At 35.3% G+C, this 21,701-nt stretch overlaps 1 protein-coding gene across 11 annotated transcripts in view; it reads right to left on the bottom strand.

The window, feature by feature from the left end:
- Positions 1 to 21,278, bottom strand: part of ETV1 (ETS variant transcription factor 1) — a 98,729-nt gene extending 77,451 nt beyond the window's left edge. Inside the window, exons 1-6 of one of the 11 annotated variants that reach the window (XM_058724950.1) lie at positions 20,958 to 21,275; positions 20,663 to 20,859; positions 20,395 to 20,553; positions 19,504 to 19,591; positions 18,064 to 18,111; positions 8,713 to 8,766 (exon numbers count right to left, since the gene is read on the bottom strand). In XM_058724950.1, the coding sequence (XP_058580933.1) occupies positions 8,713 to 8,766; positions 18,064 to 18,111; positions 19,504 to 19,591; positions 20,395 to 20,439 (235 nt within the window). In that variant the 5' untranslated portion in view covers positions 20,440 to 20,553; positions 20,663 to 20,859; positions 20,958 to 21,275. Of the gene's footprint in view, positions 1 to 8,712; positions 8,767 to 16,749; positions 16,854 to 17,525; positions 17,862 to 18,063; positions 18,112 to 19,503; positions 19,592 to 20,049; positions 20,215 to 20,394; positions 20,554 to 20,662; positions 20,860 to 20,957 lie in introns of those variants that run through there. The other 10 variants (XM_058724948.1, XM_058724956.1, XM_058724955.1 and 7 more) reach the window with 10 other exon arrangements.
- Positions 21,279 to 21,701: the final 423 nt, after the last annotated feature.

Below are 21,701 nucleotides of genomic sequence, written 5' to 3'. Positions count from 1 at the left end.
TGTTATGCTATTAAGATTTATTATTCATATTCCAAATCATAAAAACCAAAGTAATGGATATGGCTCACATTTGTAAGAATACAATCATTCCAATTTTGCAAACAGAAAAAACAAAAAAAAGATTTCCCTATAGTAAGACATAAATAAAGAAGCAATCACAATTCAAGCCTCTTCTATGGGATCTAAAATCACCCCTAACACAACTGTAAAGCCAAAAACTAGGAGCTAACTATGAAACAAACTTCTGACAGGTTTAACAATATGGCCTGTACAGCAAAATGAACTTCTTTGCTCAACTTTAGATTTAAATAATAGTCAGAATGCATATAAAACCATTACACAAAAGTTATACAAAGGTACTTTTTCTAACTGTAAGTTTAATTAGGCATCATATAAACCGGATTTCAATCTGGCCATTTCTGATATACTGTCAATAACTGAGTTCTTGAGTTAACATCATCCTCACCTACCGTCAAGAGCAAGAAATGCTTGTTGGGGGTGTAATTCGTTACATTTTTAAAAAACAACCACCACTGGTTTGTTCCCAGGTTTTGGCACCAAAAAAGAAGGAAGTCAACAACATCAAATCAACCATTTTTACTTACTGCTACACAGTACAAACCATCATTAAGAGAAAATTCAATAACAGAATCAAATACATACTGTGCATCTTAAGTAGATGTTTATGTTATAAAAGAGGGAGAGTAGAAAAAAATGGTAAAAATAAAAACCCATAAAAACACTAAACACACAGTTATGACATAAAGGTCCACATGTACTACTTTAGTTCAAATCATCTCTTCTTTATAGCTGACTCCATAAAATTTACATTTTTTATGAAATGGCGACCCAAAAATGTACTTACTTTCATGACTGCTTTGACCTTATTTGCAAATACTAATAAATGTTGTTTTTTGCTCCTTTTTATTCATTACTATACATAAGTATATGTATGTATATTAAAAATACTGGAACAAAGAATATAATATTTTATGTAAGCTTTCCAACAAATACTGTTTAAGCTTTTAGCTTAATAAGCCCAGTAACTGCATAATGATATATTAATTTAATATTAAGTAAAATTTAACCAAAGATGGCACAGATCACTTGCCCTAAAATAATTTGTTACTAATTATAGGCAGAGTAAATGGAAAGGATTTATTGGCATACTTTCTTTGATCATATTACTGAAGTCAATTTCTAGGATAATGTGTTAAACTAAAGGCCAAATTTAAGAGGACATATAAAATAGGAAAGAAAAAGCTAAAAACTTGGAAGTGAAATGTATAATTTCAGTTTTCAGCCATAACAAAGCAACAAACTCCAGTTTTGTGGGGAGTTGAGTGTTACTTTGTCTTTTGGTTTTCACTCTGAACCATCTACCTTAGGAAGAATGAGATGATAAAACCAAAACTTTTGAAAAGAATCTATCAGAACAGACTTGATTAAAACTGATGCAGATTTCTAGCTGTAAGTATATAGTCACAGTAATCTCTATTTACACATATTTCTCCATTAATTGTGGTTTTTCTAAAGTCTACCTTTTTATATTCAGCAAGCATTCACCATATTAGATTGTAACACTTCTTTTTTCCTTGAATGTGGAAAAAGTGCCGTAATCATAATGTGTTCCAGGCTGGAGAGATTATTTATTTCCTTGTCATTTTATAGATAAGTAAAATGGGGTAAACAAAGGTTACCTGACATGTCCAAGGTGTATGATTTAGAGTTTGTTTCTTCTATTGAACTTGATAGATTCTAGGTTATCTAAGGCAAAATTTCTTATAAGATGTAGCTTTTTTTCTACTGGCTTTGGGTTTTCATTTGAAAAATACGTTCTTGGTGAAATAATCTAGCACCAAACTGCTTGTTTTGCTGACAAGGTCGTCACCAGATGCTAAACTGTGATAAGCATAACGCAGATGTGCACAACCAATGGAAGAGTAGATGGTCTGATGACGAGAATCCCTAGTGGATGCACCTGGAACCGGGTGGGGCCACCACCTGTTGGTTCTCTGATGGGAACCAACCCTTATAAGGGGTTGATCCCTTATAAACTAGAGGGGAAGATCCCTTACAAACTAGGACTGATTCTACTATGACCAGGATCTACAGTGAGCAATGACTGTCTCAAGGTAAATGTAAGAGAAAAGAAGTAGAAAGTCATCTTCGGAACTGGAAAATACAAATAATTCTAGCAAAGACAAAAAAACTAAGGAGCTATTTTAACAATATCATTTTTCTACAGACTTCATTTTTAATTTCCTGATGTATTTAAATAAGAAAATGACAGTGTATTACTTACATAAAAATTTCCAGAAACTACATGTATCACATCATGAATTGTATATGTTTATGAATAGGAGAGCCCATCCTAAACTTAATTGCAAAAGACTGATACCGCTGCCATTGTTGCACAAGTAAGTAAATGACAACTAAGTGAAATGTCTGACCCTGTGTTGTGTGGAAAGCCTACATCAGAATCCTCTAACAGCTCACTAGAAATTAGGGGACCCAATTCCACACCTGAAAGTCAAGCTCTCATAAGATAGGGAACATGAAGCTGCATTTGAACAAGCTTTCCAAACTATGCTTGTTCATTTCCAAGTGTGAATAAGATTACTGGACTTCTGTAGAATTTACATATCTGAGTACTTTCAATATATTAAGTAAAACACATTTCAAATGCTTATCTTCTCAAATGGGGTGCAAGATAAAATCTAAACCTGATAAATTAAGAAGTTGCAGTGTAAGGATATTATTTAACATGTGGCATAAATGAAAAGGCATAAGAAAGAAAGAAAGAAAGAAAAGAAAGAAAGAAAGAAAGAAAGAAAGAAAGAAAGAAAGAAAGAAAGAAAGAAAGAAAGAAAGAAAAAAGAGAAAAGAAAAAGTTTGCCTAAGGAAAATGTGGAACGATCTTATTTGTGGTTTTTTCCCTACTCTATGAACATACTGCTTTGATAAAATATTCAAAAAGACAAAAAGAAAAAGAAAAAAGCCCAATACACCTGAAACAACAAAAACAATACACAAAGGAAACAGAATCTTCAAGTGCTAGCTACAGCTTAGATCTCAAGCAATACTACCTAAGATGAGGAAGGCAGGAGGCTACTCATCCTTGAAATGGATGGTTTGAGTCTGACTATAGTGGCATGTTTAAAAATGCCTCAAGTTTTTTTAAAGAAAACAAAACACAGTAACAAACTCATGTTCCCAAATCCCAGAAATGGAATTCCTCTCTGAATATATGCTCACCTTCTGGTAAAGAAACTGTAGGAATGAAAGACAGTGTCTTCCTGGCCAGTCATATCCAAAAAGTGAAACAGGCAAGAAAGGTTTCAAAATTAGTAATAAAAAGCAAACTTAAAAAAAAAAAAGCAAACTTTTATAAAGTACTCACTCTATGTGTAGAAAGGAACACAGTGCAAAAAGATAGCTTAGTAGAAAAGCAGAAAAAATAAACAAAAATGACACATGCATGGAACTTCCCTATCCAGGATAAGGACGTGTTAATTGAAAAGAAATTATTCAGTCAGGGTCTGCATACACTTCTCTGGCTTCAGTTTCTTAAAAAGAAGATTTGCAATAGTAATCTGTTAAGGTCCTCCCTCCCCCGGCCCCATGTAACTGCAAAAAGGACCAAAGTACTGTGTTTTTTTTTAATTTTTTAATTCGTAAGAAAATGAAGTATAGCTATGACTTTTATTTATTTGAACAAGGTATCACCCACGTAATAGAGGCTTTAAACAGCTGAGACCCCACACACTGGTTTGTCCTGATTCTTTTCAGTTGGGCCACCAGTGCCATATTACAAATTTCAATTGAAGTATACAAACTTGCAAGCTTTTAATATTTGCTTTGTGATGCACAAACATAGCAGAGTCAAGGTTATTATTATTCCTTTAATGACACTATTCTAACTGAATTCCATTCCACTATTCTTTCTTGAGTGTAAGAGAAAGGAGTACAGTTACAAAGATCTATCCCGCTGGGAAATTTTGCATAACCCTGGTTATACCCCTGGGAATGTTCTGGGAAGAGGTAAAATGTAAATGAGAACACCATCTATCATGTGAATCACTTAGAGAAAACAATGAAAGGAACTAATATAACCAAATGGAAGCAAACTAGTTAGAAAACTTATATTATTGCAGTGAAAAAAATGATATGCAATAGATTTCAAAAGATGAGTGGTACAACTAAAATGTAAAGTATGTAGTTTAAAATATAAGATTATTACTGTATAAATTTAAAGCATATAATCTACAAAAATTCAGTTTATATATAGATGTGCATCTAATTTGGAAGGATAAGGCTAATCTACCTTCTAAATATTCTTTAAGTTCTCTTTTCTGAAAAGACAGAATTCTACTTCCTCTGGACTAAAGCATATCTTAAAGTGATTCTGCTTTATTCAGCAGAGTGTCTGAGTTCTGAAAAGATTTGTTTCTAAGTCATAAACAATTTGTGATAGCCAAGTAAGCTTTTCTTTTAGCCTCCATTCACTTCCCAGGATGGACTTGTAGGGAGTTGTTTTGTTTTTGTTTTTGTTTTTTTCATTTGCTTTTGATGTCTACATAGGTGTTCCAAAAGTCAGCACCCTTCGAAACGATCAGCAGCAAGCTATAGATCTTTCTATTCTGGATTTCCAATTGACATGTTTTAGAAGTAAAAATAAAGAATGGGAATATTTTTAGGGAAAACCCAAGTATTATGGTTTAATCTCATTTTTCACCATGTTTAAATGCTCTGTTCTCTACTTTTCTACATAGATTTACACATTACAGACAAATGTATGCTCTGTAATCCAGTGTTGAGCAGACTTTAGCTGTTCATTCTCCTAACCTACATTTATCAAAGGGCTAAAGCAATAAAAAGAGAAGCATTTTATGTGGTTGAGGTAGGTAAGGAAATCTGGTTATTTACATTTGAAAAAAGGGCCCCATAGAATTTGTAGATGGGCCACACAGAGGGGGTGGGGTTTCTTTCTATTCCTAGAGATAGGATGCCTCTGCTCCAATAGGCATTCCCAGAGAAGAATCAAACATTTGTATAGGGCATTTAGCAGACAATCTAACCTTTCAGTTCCAATATTTGATAATCTCCTGCCTCCAGAAATCCTTAGAATTTAATTCATATACCCTATTTCTCTTTTTAAATAATTTTCCTTTGTTCTGTTCTCAATGAATGAACATCGAAATTAGCTGTTCACCATCTTGTGAACAATAGTTTTTTATGTCAATGAAAATGTGAAATAAAGCACATCTCCATTTCCTTTTCATTAGACTATTTCAGATTTATTTTCACCTTTGTTTAGAGGTCTCCTTCATAATTAGGTGTTTTATTCACAAGTCCCAGAACCTCACTTGTTAAACTGTAAATATTCACTACTGAGGACAAATAAAACTTTACCATTGTGAAAATGTTTGGCTAAACAATCATGGTTTTAGCATGTTTTTTTTCCAAAATGAGATTACATCTATTGTTTTAAGGCGTGATCATGTATTTCTACCTTAAGAAGGGAATTAAGACTTTGAAAAGACTTAGGAGGAAAAAAATCCTAAGAAGCAGATCACGTTTAGGGTAACCACTTTATCTTCTGTGCTGCTGTGTTTGCTAAACAGATATGCTCCTAATCCTGCAACAGTTTAGTCTTACTGAAGAAAGACATGTATCTAAAATGTTACAAGGTGCTGTGGAGTCTCACTCTGCAGGGTATGGACGGCAAGACAAAAGTCAGTAAAGACTTCAACACAGTGAAGCCTAAGGGGAGTCTGGAGTAGGAGGTCTGCCACCACGACAGAGCAAAAGCACAAGTTTAAAAAAGCCAAATGAGCCACATGTACAAAGGCAGAGAGACCTAAAACAGCTTCATCTGTTCCGAGACCTGAAAAATTAGAAGGGCTCAAGCTCAGCAGATATGGAGGAACCAGGTGCTGGGCTGGCAAAAGTTAAAACTGACACAGCAGGTCGAGGTCCAGATTGTAGAATAATGTTCTGGAAGACTTTGCTCCGAAGGGAGTTTAAGGAGAAAATTAACAAGGTCAGACAGCTATGTATTAATGCCACTGCAGAGAATGCATTGGGAGGAGGGAAAACTGAAGGCAAGAACACCAATCAAAAGGCTTATGCACTAGACCAGTCAAGACAGAATGTGGATGTGAACCCAGAGCATGAAACAGAGATAAGCAGAGACCACAAAATGAAGAGATTTTTGAAAGGCAGAATCAACAACTTGGTAAGGCAAGCAACTGAAAGTGTACAGTAAAGAACTGGGAGGGACTGAAGATAAAGATTTCCCTCTTGGATGGTGATGTCATCAACTGGGAAAGGCAAGGGAAGCAGACGAGAGAGGCTGATCAGGAAAAATTATAACAATAATTTCCACACTGGCCTGGCTGAGCAGGAACTGTCTGTGGAACACCACGGGTAACAGTGTTTTACGCCACTGCCAAGCTAAGAGCGGAGGGTTGAGTCCGGATGTGTTGCATTTTTCTGACTTGGCACAAGCATCAAGGATGAGTTGGTGGAGCAGTGAAGATGCCCAGTAGACAGGGGCAGAGGGGACACACACGCTAGAGATAATGATGTGGGAGACATCACTACACAAAACTGGGCTGACCACTACCGCAGCCAAGAGCCACATGTCTATTCATATCTAAGGTCATAAAAATTAAACAAAAAAATTCCCATCTTCAGTCTCATTAACCACACTTCATGTGCTCAGTGAGCAATGTGTTTAGTGGCTATAATGCCAAATGCTTCAGATACAGATTACTTCCATCATCACAGATAGTTCTACGGGACTTTGCAGGCATGACACATGTTAAATAAGAGCAAAGACTTGCAGACAGAACCCTAGGGAAACAGAAGGGCAGGAAGATGAGTGGAGTGAAGAGGAGTTATCAAAGCAGTAAAAAGGGAAAGGAAAAAAATCACCCCACTGTGGACCAAGAGAAGAAAGAGTTCAAGGACACAAAAGAGTCAAGAATTTGAAAAACTGAAAAGACATCAAAATAAGAAAAGGAACGCATTTGTATTTTTTGGTAGTGATTTTACCCTTGCATTTGGTATAGTATTGGAAGCATTACCAATTTCTTCAGATGTAAAATGACTCAAGGAGAATACTTCTCCCACTCAGATGACAGGTTTAACTTTTAGAAAACACTCAAATGTCCAGAAAGAGCAATGCTAGAAGTGTGACCATTCCCTTCCCACACTGTAAAGAAGAAAGGCAGGCCTTGCCTAGCCAGGATCCTTAGATGTCATCTTTCTGGGAATTTCTAAGAATCTCTAATTAGTTCTATATCATTGTTGAATAGGCTTCTTGAAATCGTATTCTAATAACTATATGCAGACATTAAACAGCACACAAAATTATCTTCTCAGATCAAAACTTAAGCTGATAGAAGACCAGTTACCAAGGGCTGGGGGCAGTGGGGAGTTAGTTTTTAGTAAGCACAGAGTTTCAGTATGAGATGATGAGAAAGTTCTGGAGGTGGCCAGTGTCGATGTTTGCATAACAACGTGAGTGACACTGAACTGCCCACTTATAAAATAGCTAAAATGGTAAATTTTCTGTTATGTATATTTTACCACAATTAAGCAAAGAAAACTGTAATAGAGCTGAACTAAAACACAGGAGAGGATATGGATATAACCTCTCACAACTCCTGACACCTGGGAAATTGAAAACACCAAACATAAAAGGGGAAAACATGGCTTACAGACATCTGTTTCTCAAAGTCACAGAGGTATCTATAGGAGATGTGTGATATTAGGTGTGAGAATATGGGTTTGCTAAATTGTAAGGTGGAAAGCATTTCTGGTAGCTATTGATACTGCCCCCTGTGAAACTGTCAGTGGTCTGGAAAAAATGAAACAAGTTAGAGCTTTAAGTGGTACTAATGAGTGAAAACGTTATCAGGTCAGTTTCATAATCAAGATGGCAATTACCCCTTTCTTTACTATTTACACCTCAGGTCAACAGCTGTAGTTAGTTGGTAGAATGGCAAAGCATAAATAGAGAAGGAACCCCCGAGGCAGCCATGTTTGTACAAGCATAATGCTCACTCGGGGATTCCTGGGAGGCGAGCATCCTGTGAATCACAACTCACGCATTCTCTGACAGGCCCTAGAGCAAGGCTCAGGGAAAGAAATACTGGAAGGGATCTTAAGAGAAGCCAAGGGCTCCGTCCATGCGTCTTACTGTAACTAGGAAGCAGAAAACGAAGGTAAAAACTAAATCAAAACAAGTGCAAGTTCATGAATGTAAAATAATACGAGCCAATGCATTTGTATAAGTTATTCAATAAATAATCTCACATGGATGTTAACTACTGACTTTCTCCCATCAGCATTTAGTCTTTTTCTCATGAACATAACAAAAAAAATTGTAAGTAAACACTTGCACATTCATGGATCGCACCCTATTTCTTCTCCGAGGATATTAACCAAATACAGAGAATAGGACCATCTTTTAATCAAAACAGTTTTCCTTGGCTACTCTTTGGAGCTCTACTCAGATCATATAGGGACCCTGCTGATGTCACAAATTGACAAATATAATCATCTCATGACTGTAAGCTAAAAAGGTACCAACATAATGCAAGAACAGACACTGGAAGTAGAAACCAACCAGAGAGAAAGAATGAAAGAAGGAAACAAGAAAGACAGAAAAATTCAAGAGATGAGTCATACTATACTTACAACTTTCAGTCTGATAGTCTGGCACAAACTGCTCATCATTGTCAGGTACCTGAGCTGAAGAAAAAAAGAAATTAAAAAAAAATTAAGAGAGAAACTGCCAAGGCATAAGGAATGTCAAGTAAGATCTTTCAAGTAAGATCTTTTTCAGCTCCGATCAAACCTGTGATTATTTGCCAATGAGCTCCTATTTCAACCGGTATTGACGGCCATACTTAGGAGGGAAAATAGAAGCAACCATTGATGTCAACTAGAAAATATTTTATGTCAGAAATGTAATTGGGGCAGTTGTGGTCCCTCTGACTATCACCTGCCAGATGGAAATAAAAGAGACATACAAAATAGAAGAAGCTACAGGATTTCTATTAGCTGCAGTGCTTCTTTGCAAGAATGAAGTAAGAAGTATTTCAATTCACTCAGCCAGTGCTTCAGCAGTCCATCTAAATTAACTACACAATTTCTTTCAAACGACGTGCAGCTACACACATCCCTCTGCTTTTTCAGAAATGCCTGCTTCTGGTATGTTCAGCCTATTGCAAATTAGACTGCCATAATTAAAAATGTTTGACCTAAATTTGGCCAAAATAGGCTACAGACATTTTTTTTTTTTTTTTTTTTTTAATGAAAGCATTGTCTTTGATTTTGGTCGTATATAAGACAATATTGTATTTTAGTGACTGTGTCATAATAGAGTATAAATAATAAAAATAAAGTCAATCTTTTCATACCAAGTATTTTCCTGGCAACTATACAACACTAATGAAAAGAATATCACTAGTTCACCAACCCTCACGTCAAATACCTTCCCTATTTTTAGTAAAGGAAAAAAATACTGAATAGCAAGGACTTAATGCATTCAGCAGCCATCAAAACACAAGGACAGTTTTTCACTTCTAAAATATTTTCATCACGGTTGATTCAGACATCAAAATAACCTATTCCAAATTAACAAGATATTCCTAAAACAAGTTTTCGGGTACACACACAGATATACATACTCACATACACACAAACTACATAAAACAGAAGTTAGTTACTTTTAATTTGGTAAAAATAGGAGTTGTTCTATTTAACTTTAGCTATGATGTGATTACTAGTATTACTTTACTAGTATTATCTAATACTGAAACATTTTATCCAGTCAAGTCATATTAAAATAAATGTCAATTAATTTTTTTAAAAAGAGCCTACTCTGAATGGGGAAAGTTTATGAACAGAATCACTCTTTGCTGAAAAAGTTTTGGATTGGTAGTTGAATGATTTAAGAAAAATTCCCTATAAAAAGGAATTCTGTATTAAAATTTTTGTATAAAAAAGAAATACAACATAAATAGGATTAAGCATTCTTTTGTGTTGGCTTATTTAATCACATTTTTTAAACGGGAAATATCCGGCTGAATAAAATTTATATCATGTTTTCAAAAGGAGAACCAATGAAAATCTTGCCAAGTATTAAAATATATACAATGTGACATTAAATTCTTTCCTAACGTTCTCTGTGAACCAGTATATCAGCTTATTAAAGACAAATTCCATCCTCTGTCACCAAAAATGTTAAGAACTTTTTTCCAAGCTATTAGCTGATCAACCTATAATAAAAGAAGAGATTTCTTTTGCCCCCTTCATATTCCACTAATGTCTGCTACCATGGATAACGAAGGTCATGCGAACTTCAAATCATAGTTTTATGACTTCCTATCAGTGTAAACTACATACATTATTTAACCTATTTGAACTGTATTTTATTCCTCGGTGTAAAAGTGTTAATACAGGTTTTCTGTGACAACTACATGGAATTCTAAATGTGACTTATTTTTTCCAAACTTTCACCTCTCACCCACTTCTTTCAATTCACACACACACAGCTCCTCCCGTCATTACAATGCACGTTACACATCTTCAGCTCTCGGGAATTATATTGGAAAGGGATTTAAAAAAACTGCTACAATTTGTACATTAGTATTCTCTAACTATAAACATTTTTTCACATTACAGTAAGCTTCATTTTACTCACAGAGTTGTACAAGTAGAGTTTTCACACCAAAAAAAAAAAAAAAAAAAAACGTTTTCAATATCTACTTAATAAATAACAGCACGTAGACAGAACCAAATCCTACACATTTTTCCATCAAATCCACATGTTTTGGTTTGCCTTCGAAATTAACAGCTAAACAGACATAACTATTGAGATGCAAAATTATCAGCCACAGCAATTACTATGCTTTTTAAAAGGCAACATTTACAAGAATCTAATAAAAATGTAATATCCCTTTACAGGAATAGTTAAAAATAGCTGGTGAGTAACAAAAATATATTTGTAACTGAATATGCTGGTATGAGTGTCCTAAAGGCCAGACATTATTTTTTCCTTACTATCATAAGACAAAATTGCAACTCTGTGATACGTATCACTGCAAGAGAGACATAAAAATCACTGATGGATACGTGGTACGTGCTGGAATATGTTGGGGAGAAAAAAAAGCAAAATTTTAGAACAAGCTGGAAGTTATACTTCCAGATACATAGAAAATAGGTGCGTAACAATTTGTAAAAAGAATAAGAATACGAATTGCTGTAAGAGCTGCTATTTCTGTTCTAACTCTTTAACATACTGAATAAATACTTCACACTTATGCCTGAACATATTACAGAATTTTAACAAAAAACATATGACTCACATTTTCACAGAAGCTAATCTTAAGGAACTGAATAGACCAAATGAAGCAGCATGCTACTTAAATAGACAAAGGCTTAAGTATCCTTCTAATTTCAAGTTAGAGTAAAAGGAAAGCAGTTAACGAAAAACACACGTTGGATCTGGGCAAGGAAAATATGACAAAGTATTGCCACACTCGTATCATGCGTTTCCTTTTTTCCTCAATTCACGGGAATTCTGTGAAGTAGCAAACTACAGCTGCCTGAAAATTTGTGGCAAGCCATACCAACTCCAAAGTGGAAAATTAACAATAGAGGCCAACCTTTAAAAAATACTATTTTCACTGCTATCTATTATAAACTATGCTTGGAATAATCACCTTTGGGGAATGAAAATGTTTCCCCACACTATGTAATTAAAGAGGAAGGGGAAGAGTAAGAAAGGACAAGGGGGAAAAGTATATACCAAAAGACCAATAAAAGGCTTTCAAGAAGATTAAGCACGTGGATTTTATTGGTAATAGCTGGAGTGGCTCTATCAGTTCATTGCACATTAATAGACAAGTTGCCATCAAGTCTCAGGACTTCAGCTTTAAAAGGGTAGTATGTGCACTCTCAGCTATTTGCTTTACCTAGATTATTATCCAAAGTTGTTGTTCTCTCTCTCTCTCTCTCTCTCTCTCTCTCTCTCTCTCTCTCTCTCTCTCTCTCTCTCTCTCTTTACTGCACAGCAATACAGACTATGAAAAACAAACTCAAAAATATTAATCATGATTCAGATGTCACAGCATCACAAACCCTCATTTCTAGTTTCAACATACTTTCTTAACTAACACTTCCGGGCATGGTGGCAGTTTGTAAATAGAGTTCCTTTATTTTTATGCTTATGTTGAGCTTTCAGATGAAATAATAATTACTTAAGAAAAGGTGAGAGTTTAAATATTTTCCAAGGTTGGCTGCAGGCAACCTGTTTCTTACAAACTAGGTGTCCGTGAAGTTTTCTTGTAAAGCTATGAAAAAAAAAAAAAAAAAAAGTGGGAAAATTAAAAATGGAACAAATGGCAAGTATAAAAGGGGTTAATATTTAATTAAAACCAGTTCTATCCACTGTAACAATGACCTGGAGCCAAACAAGGCGGAAGATGTATGAGTCATTCTTTCTGCCTGTGAATGAGACAGCTGATCTCCTCAGCAATTCCTCCAGACAAGCAGGCAGAACTGGAGTTCTGCCTCCATTCACAAAAACACAGTCCAGCATGAGCCATGTGGCCCAACCGCAATCTTTTCATGTCACACCCTTCCAGAGAGCTAAAGCAAGTCAACTTGAACTTGCAATAAACACACCGATTTTATCGCTCTATCTCAAATACAGCTCGGGTTCATTAAGGTATACATTTAAATAAATGACAAGTTTACAAAATTAAATCTATCTATCTAGATATCTATAGACAGATAGATGATCGATGGATAGATTGACTGATTTATTGTGTCCTGCTTTATTGGGTAACTTGTCACAAAAACCTAAATGTCTAAAACTAGGAAGGAAGAAGAAAAGGAAGAAAGAGAGGAAGGAAGGAAGGAACTAAGAGAATGGAGAGAAGGATGGAGGAAGCAAGGATGGAAAAAATTCATTGGAGAAATACCTTGTTTTTCTTGCCTATTATTCAGATTTTCTTTATCCTGAGATTACACTAGATTATTGCTGAACTTTGTAGCCTTTCACTTTGAACCAAAGAATTAGAAACGAGTTGCTCTGAATAAACTTAAATTTTATTTTAAATAAAAGTAAAACAACAAGAAAATCAACCTTTGCACAGTGGCATTCTGTGTAATCCTAAAATGAAGCTTCGGGCCACGGAACAAAATAATCATGAAGCCACTAAGCCTGGTTTTATACCACATCCGCTTTCAAAATTAAAATGATTGTACCAATGTATAAGCATTAATTAATACAGCAGTATAAACATATTTAAAGGACAAAAAAGAGAGAGAAGAAGCTTTTCTGCATGACAGAGACATCTTTAATACTTGATGCTCTAAAAAAAAAGAAAACAGTACGTTTTAGTTGTCTTTAGCCTCAAATAAGCTTCAATTCCTAACATTAAACTAACCTACAGTGACTTGAAAACTTAAGTGTGGCTTAAGACTGTTGTTTCTATTTTCTCTAATACTACGGAGGTCTGACATTATTATTATCATTTTAATTACAAGCTTGTACACAGGTCAAAGGGAATAAAGTTATATTATGAAATCCAAAACATGACACATTTCTTGTAACTGAACCAGAAAAGCAGTATTTCATTAACACTCCTTAGGACCTTCCGGAAAAACTGTATCTAAACTATACCAAATCCAAGATCTATTTAAACAAAGTTTGGTGTTTTTGTTTTTGTTGTTTTTTTTTTTTTTTTTTTTTGGCTTTTTGTTTTGGTGAGGGGGGTGGTTTGCAAGTAGACTCTAGATAAAAAGGCATTTATAGAATTCCAGTAAATATTTAGAAATATAATACATTTACTTTACCTGCTATCTTTTAATCAAGTCCAAATGAGAAGTCTTGCTCTCATAGTTTAGAGTATTTCCTGATACAACAAAAAGAGGGGTCACGCCCCTCCCCCCTACACATGAAATGATTCTTGCTCAAAACTAAGAAATAGGATGGACTTCGGTAATTTGATGCTTTATTCTCATTTCCTGTTTTACGTAAACCACACAACATAATGTAGTTTTTAAAATCTTTAGTTTTTACCGGATCACATTTAAAAGAAAAAACAATACATTAATGGACACATATCCAATTTATGTTCCATTTTAACAAGAAACAGTTACAATTTTTGAAAAATTAAAATGAGTACATTAGGACCAGGGTGCACTGTGGGTGGCATTATGTAAGGCGAGTAACAACAGCACCTATTATTTAGAGGGACTTCATTAGAAATTATTTTGAATGTAAATTTAGTATCAGCCACTGAAGTAAAGGCAGACATCTCTACTGTTAACTCAACCTATTATTTGAAGGTCACAGAACACAAAAGGGGAAAAAAAAAAAAGAAGCCCTATCTGCAGGAAGCAATAACTTTTGGTGTAGAAAGGCTGTTCTTGAAGAGAAAACTTAGATTTAAGTGTGGTGGCAGCAGGAAACTTAACTATAACACCACTGAGAAACATTCTACCCTGTGGCAGCAAATCACTGTTGACATTTGTCCTTAATATTACTGATGAAATGGAACCTCAAGAACATCTAGATCCACACCAAAAACAATGTTCAAAATGTGCTATGTATTCACATTAGATACATAGAAAATTTACGGTTTCTCTTTAAGTTATGTTAGTAGGTAAGCTCTAATAAGCAACTTTGGAAGAATGCAATCCTTTTTAAACTCAACTTTATATCCTTCTAGTTATCTTCCTAACACACAAAAGGGTCCATTTTAACTACCAATTTCTAGGACACCATTCACTACAGCATCACTTAAAACAGGATGTTAAGAATAAGACGTTACCATGATGTTGATAGGATTGATATATGAACTCATTATTTCATGAGATCAAATAATTGAAATTGCCTTTCTGTCAGTAGCAATCTAATTCAAAAGAAAAAGAATCAATAAAAAATTGTACATAGTAAAATTATAAAGCGGCTTTGGCAAAGTTTTAAAAAGACACATATTATTTTTTTTAAGTGCTACTGTGGTCACTGAAAATGTTATCTTTTCAATTTTCTTCAGAATGAGATGTGAATACATTAAATTGTGGTATGTATGTTAACAGCATTTAAATTGCAGGGTTAATGCTTAAAAAGCGATACTGATACAAAGTTACATTCTTCACAAACATATTTTTGATCCTGCTTAAAAATTTTAAATACACTTCCATTCTTCCCCCTAAATTAGAGGATATTAGCAAATTGAGAATACTGGCTCCAACCTTCACCCTCAAATAGTCCCGCCTTATCTACCCCAATTTGTCCTTAGATGTAAAACACATTTCATAATTCATAATATTTTACCTATGACTAATCCCTATGTTGCACTTTGAATCTAATTTATAAAAATTCTTACAGGAAAAAACAAATTAAACACTCTAGGATCTATCATTTCCCAAGTATTTAGGGGCTTTGATAACTTTTTAAAAACATAACTTTCATTGGACACAACTTGACTCATATCTGATATGATTTTTAGACCTATTTAACTTCCCAGTGGGACTCTAACTCTTGACAGAAACTTGGTTAATCGCCCATGATCTTTTTTTTAAAAGGGTCGAGAAGCCTTAAAATTCCATGGTCACTTTCTTGGCTACCAAGCATTATGAAAAGAAATATAGAAACAGTTCATAGTCTGCCAATCTGGTAATGTTTTAATTTGTGGACGTCCAGAAGGACATAAATAGGCAAACCTAGCTACAAATAATCTACTGTAATTTTAAGATCTGTTCTGAGTTCAACACGTGGGATAAGTCAAGTTAAAACGCTAAAGCAAATAATATTATTATATAGAGTTGCTAAAAATACAAATAAATGTGCAGTCTATTAACAAATAGTAAAAAAAGAACTCTCCATTATTAAGATTTAAAAAATCATATTAACAGCATTACGTTTATATCATGATAGAATAAATTAACGTAAACTATTTTGAAAACTGTTTACATTATTCTAAACTGCAGCCTTATCCATAGTTTATAAACAGTCACCCACCTGGGTATTCGATAAAACACCCTGAGGATTAATTCCTGAACTTATTTAAGCTTATGAATTACCTTCTCTGTAAAAGTCCATGTTCCTCCAAATACATCAGTCATTTTCCAGGTTTGTTTTACATAAAGCTAAATCTTTCAGATCTGATTTATAGGTACGTTAATAATCATGGGTAAGAATATATGTAGTGCAGAGTTTTAAAACAGATTAACTTGGATAAGTTATTGAAATCACTTACCCGAGAGACAAATAAACAAAACAAAAGTAAGAGACTGGAGTAAAACTGATTATAAAATGGCAAGAGTCTGTCACAGAATCCACATTTTAAAATTCCAGAAAGAGAGTTGCTATGCACATTCAAAATCTGCCAGCAAGAGCACTGCCTTGGAATCAATGAGACTTAAACATCTAAGAACCAAAAATCTTCAAGAACAATTAAAATAGATATTTCCAGTTATTTTAGATAAGCAAACAAATGCCCTCCTAAACATAATGTCCTCACAACCTTCAACTTTGCAAAACTAACAGATCAAAGTTAACACAAGGACCTCTGTGCAAATTTTTCTGAAAAAAAGTTAAGTTTTAAGGTATAGTATATGTCGCAATACTAACTAATCTATTGCAATAAGTTTCATTTACAGAGACGAGCAAAATGACCTTTAAATGTAACTAAAGCTTTCATCAATACTCACCTTTTATGAACATGCAAATTAAATCACCCTTTCAAAGGGCTACTAGGAAAGCTATTTAACTTAAAAGATTTATAAAGATTGCAAAAGCTTTTTAGAGAACAAGAATATCAGCAAAACAAAGAAACTTATTTTACATGCTAACAGCAACTTGATGAACTGCAAGCAAGACCCCCGATAAAACCCTGCAGTCAGCCTCAAAGTAGCAAGAGCAACACTTGGGTTCCATTTAAAGAGACCCTCTCTCTCTCGTCTTTTAACAATCTTAGAAATCTGTTCCGGAAACTGCATATCCATATAACAGACAGACAGAAATACAAATTAGACTCAGGGCTTAAAAATGTATAATTTTCTCTTTGTGTTTCCCATAAAACACATCATAGGATAAAATTAATATTCCACATTTATCATGACAAATCCAAAAGAAAAATTTCAAATTATGGACACTAACAAAAATCCCTCAACATTAGGCATTTCCCAAGTTGTATTAAACTGTACTGAAGCAGTATCTCATTGTTCCTGTAAAATAAAGTTGTACCCAATAAAAAATAAAATAGATTGCAGCACAAAATTTTACTAAAAAGTAATTAAAAACAAAAGTACTGCCTTTAGATGTCACCTTGCCATATTAAATAAATCCTAACGAAAGTGACATAAAAGCAAAACCCATCTCAGCAACTATCACCTAATAGTAACAAATAGAAAACATTATTTTGAATCCTTAAATCCCCCAAAGATTTCTTTTAAAGCCATAGATTTCCTAAGTATTGCATACACACCTAACGTTCTGTGCTGTGAACAAGGTGGAAAGAAGACACTTGCACTTAAATCTTGAAGCATCCCGTCCTGATGAACCCAGAGAAACTAATTTCTGCCATCAGAAAAGTCCTCCACCAGAACACCAAATAATGATATGCGCTGCTCTAAAAGAAACAGCAAGCCGGGTTCTGGCTCTAGGAGGTCTCTCGAGGTACAATAATATAAACCTGATCAATTGCAATTAAAATCTGAACAGAGGCTTAGAACTTGAAGTCTTGGTGCTTTAGTTCTTGCCAAAAGCAGATGTGATTGGGAGCTGGAAGCAATTTCTCCTGGTAATTTGTGATGACACTGGGTAGTGCAGCCCCAGATTCCCCAAAGACAAACTCATCAGAGACTCTAATGTATGCGTGACACATGAGGTGGCTCTTTTAGAGCTCAATTAATTGGGTTGAACATTAAGACAGCAAGTTCAGGACTTTTTTTTTTTTTTTTTTTTTTTTTTTACCCCTTCTAGAGTTGCTTTTCCCCTCCTTTTAAAGCAATTTTTTGCCTTACCTTCTGCAAGCCATGTTTCCTGTAATTGACTTAGATCTTGAAAGAGTTCTAAAAAACAAGTCAGAGACATAAACAAAAGATTTGAAAACCTTTAGGTTCCATTAAATGGAACTGTTTGTCATGAAGTTGGTATTAAATCTCAATTTAATTTAGGGAGGGGAGTCAATATAAAAAGAAAATAGGATTCATGACTTAAATAGCTCAATAATCCTGCCATTGTAATTGCTAGTAAGCAACACTTCTTTGAAAAACTCTTTTAGTGAAATACATAATAAAGGCAGGAGTTTCCCCCTTTTAACCAATAATTTAATATAATAAGATCCGGGAGACCAAACACACATATACTAGGAGTCACAAAAAGGCTGAGGTGAAGGTGTGTCTATCCACGTAAACCTTTCTTAAACAGAGTCAACTCTCACAGGGGAAAGATTAGAAAGACTGCAAATCATTTTCTTTTTATCTTCTGGACCTTATATAAAAGATTTAACAGAACATGGTATAATTTCTAAAGCAATGTTTTGAGGTTCAATGCCTCAAAACTGAAAGAGACAACTTTTGAATACAATGTTGTAAAGGAAAATTTCTACATTAAGAGGTGTTACAAAGTCAAAGTGAGGTAATTCCCTGGCACCTGTTTATTACCAAGTCCAAAACTGTGTATTCTGTCATAGTAGGAGGGAGAGGGGTGTCCAATATGGATGAAGATTTGAGTTAAGTTTCAGAATTCAATACACCTAATCAAAATGGCAAAATGAACTTTGATAATTAAATCTAAGTAGATTAAGTTCATTATGAATGCTACCGTATGTCTGGAATAATTTATAATATATTGAACTCCTAGCCAACAGTGCATTTTAAAAAAATTGTAATTTTTCAAATAGTTACTATAATTATTAATTAGGCCTTAATTACGATTCAGTGAACACTTGACGGCCTATAAACAAGATATTAGGACCTCACCATGTAGTCATTGAAATCATCCACGAAAAGTTTTATAATAGTATATGGTTTCAGTGTAAGGGGAATGGGAAATCAAGCAATCATTTATATTGTTTTACTTCTGATAAAGTAAAAAGCAGAAATTAAGTAGTATACGTAGCTGCTTATGTCCCACTGTGTTGGATATTTTAAAACTGTTACCTTAGTGTATGGGATTAGTTATATGCCATATGGGCCAGAATATTTAAACACAAAAGTGATTAAAAGAAGGATGTCACCGTTAACTTTTTATTTCCTTCTTTCATTAGTCTGTGACAGGGCCATAAAATATCCTCCAATGCAAACTGTCACATTATGGTAATTGCTACAAGTAAAAGTCTCAACTAAATGCAGAAATTTGAAAGAATATTATTTTTAAGCTAAGATTTAAGGGTTCCTCTTCTTTATGAGGGTGGGGAGTATAGGTAAAGAGCAGTGATTCAGCCCAAAATCAAACCTCACCTTCAGAATCATGAGCCAGATCTCTGTTAATGAATTTTCTTTTCCTGACATTTGTTGGTTTCTCGTTACAATTTCTCCCACGCTGATTCTACAAAGGGAAAGAAAAAATCCTTTAAAAAAAATGTAAACCTCAGATGTCATATACACAAAAACACATGCATATATAAGTCTACTGGATCTTCTCTCTGCATAGAAAAATAAAAGTCCATAGTATCCAATCTAATCTTCATTTTCTGCACTCATTTGACAGTGAAAGCTGAGAATTCAACAACCAGGGAGAGTTGTTCCCAGCCAAGCGGAACACACTACTACTTATCAGTCCTGTATTCATGGCATCTTGGCATCAAAACATTAAGCAATCACACTTAAAATCGTTTTCAGATAGATTAAAGCTAGACTATAATACAGTGAGTTTTATTCTCTCTGATACCCCCCAAAACAAAAAGCATAGAGTGGTGAAATGAAAAATATGAGGAAAAAATGAGACAAGAAAAAAAGAAAGAAAAACACCCCATGTAAACAAAAAGTGTCAGCATTAGTCTCAACTTCATTCTTTTCAATGTGGCAGACAAACCCAGCCAAAAACTTTGAGTGCAGCTGCTGCTGCCCTCCATCTCCTCTTCCACTCATCTTGGGCACTTTAATCAGAAAAAAAAAAAGGGGGGGGGGTTCTTAAAAACAAAACTATGCCTTATCCAAGTCACTGAAAGGTAAGCTCATTTTGAAGACTGGGCTTCTAGAAGCAGAGTCGCCCTACAGTGGCAACAAAGCAGATAAAGTATCTGCAATCCCAACCCCCTTACCCCCTCCCTTCTCATTCTCTCTCTCCTCCCCCCCCCCCCTCCGTTGGAGTCAAGTTTATAAACAGCAACTTTCGAACTGATCACTCACATTGGTGACCATGTAAGGCACTTGCTGGTCATAAAATCCATCCATTCTGCTGTTCTTCGCAAAGCTCAGCTCAGTGTTTTATATTTTGAGCATTTAGCTGGAGATTTCCTCGGGATGTGGACTTCTATCAACCTAGAGGGGAACAAGATGGCTTTTAGGCTAAAAAAAAAAAAAAAAATCATGAATGAAGCTCTTGAATTTGCATAGCTAATTACCCTCAGACAGTCCCATTCACAAAAAATAACCCTCCCTACACAGCCTCCTTCACCTGGATCCAAAGAGAGCCAAGAGAGTTCACAATTTACATATTTTCGGCAGTAGCATAAATCCGAACAAGAGGCGATGTATTTATTTACACTCTCGATGTTTCCCTGCGCGGTCGGTGTACCCCGGGCAGCTCTGATTCGCAAACGTGTGCAAAACTAGCAATGGCGATCAACGAGACTTGCTTTGCACCTAACGGGACTAGAGAGACGGAGACACCTCTTTCATAAGGATAGTTTTTGCAACCCACAACCATGCAATTATCTGGAGAGACATAAAAAGTTGTTGGAAAGACCCACCTGAAGGCCACGCTAGGCGAACGGCTGCAAAAAATTCCCTCCAAATTTAATAAAAACATTAATTATCGCCCAGCACTTCCCCCTTGGAAGCCGAAAGCGCCTCTGACAGAGCTCAATTCGGTGGTTTTTCCTCTACTTCTCCTCCAGGGGCCTCCAATCCAAACTGATGGATCGCTGCCTCCCATTGGCTCCGCGTCTCTTTCACAAGATCAGATTTCGAGCTGTCAATCAGGCGGCTTGCTGCCCCTTCTCGTGGATCTCTCGCGCCCCTCTTCCTACAGGGATGTTCCGCGGGCTGGCGCTGGGTCCACAGTCTGCAAACGCCTAAGAGGAAATCAGCTGCCTTCCTAAGCCGCTGCTTATTGTTAAGGCGTCCGGGACACTGAAGCCATGTGTCGCTAGTTCTCCTTACTGGTGTGTTAGGTCCACTACTGGGCTGATTTCCTAAAGCACTTTTGTTCGGTTCGGATACATACCCTGAAGTGCGATCCACCAAGCCTGTGCCTCCTTACTCCTCCGAATCGCCTCCCTCAAGATCTCCAGCCCCCTGTACTTTTAACCTGATAACGAACCCACCTCGCTCTATAGCCTCGTTCCCACTAAGCTTTTGGCCCAAATTCTTCCCCTGTTTTTCAACATCCAGCACCACCATAATGGTTTATCAAAAACATTTCATTTTATCAGCCATCCCTCAAGTAAAACAAGATATTATCGTTCATGGGACAGTAAAAGAAAGAATCCATG

This window comes from Neofelis nebulosa, chromosome 4 (genome assembly GCF_028018385.1).
Source record: "Neofelis nebulosa isolate mNeoNeb1 chromosome 4, mNeoNeb1.pri, whole genome shotgun sequence".
Classification (NCBI taxonomy): Eukaryota; Metazoa; Chordata; class Mammalia; order Carnivora; family Felidae; genus Neofelis; species Neofelis nebulosa.
This window is presented reverse-complemented; position numbering and strand designations above follow the sequence as displayed.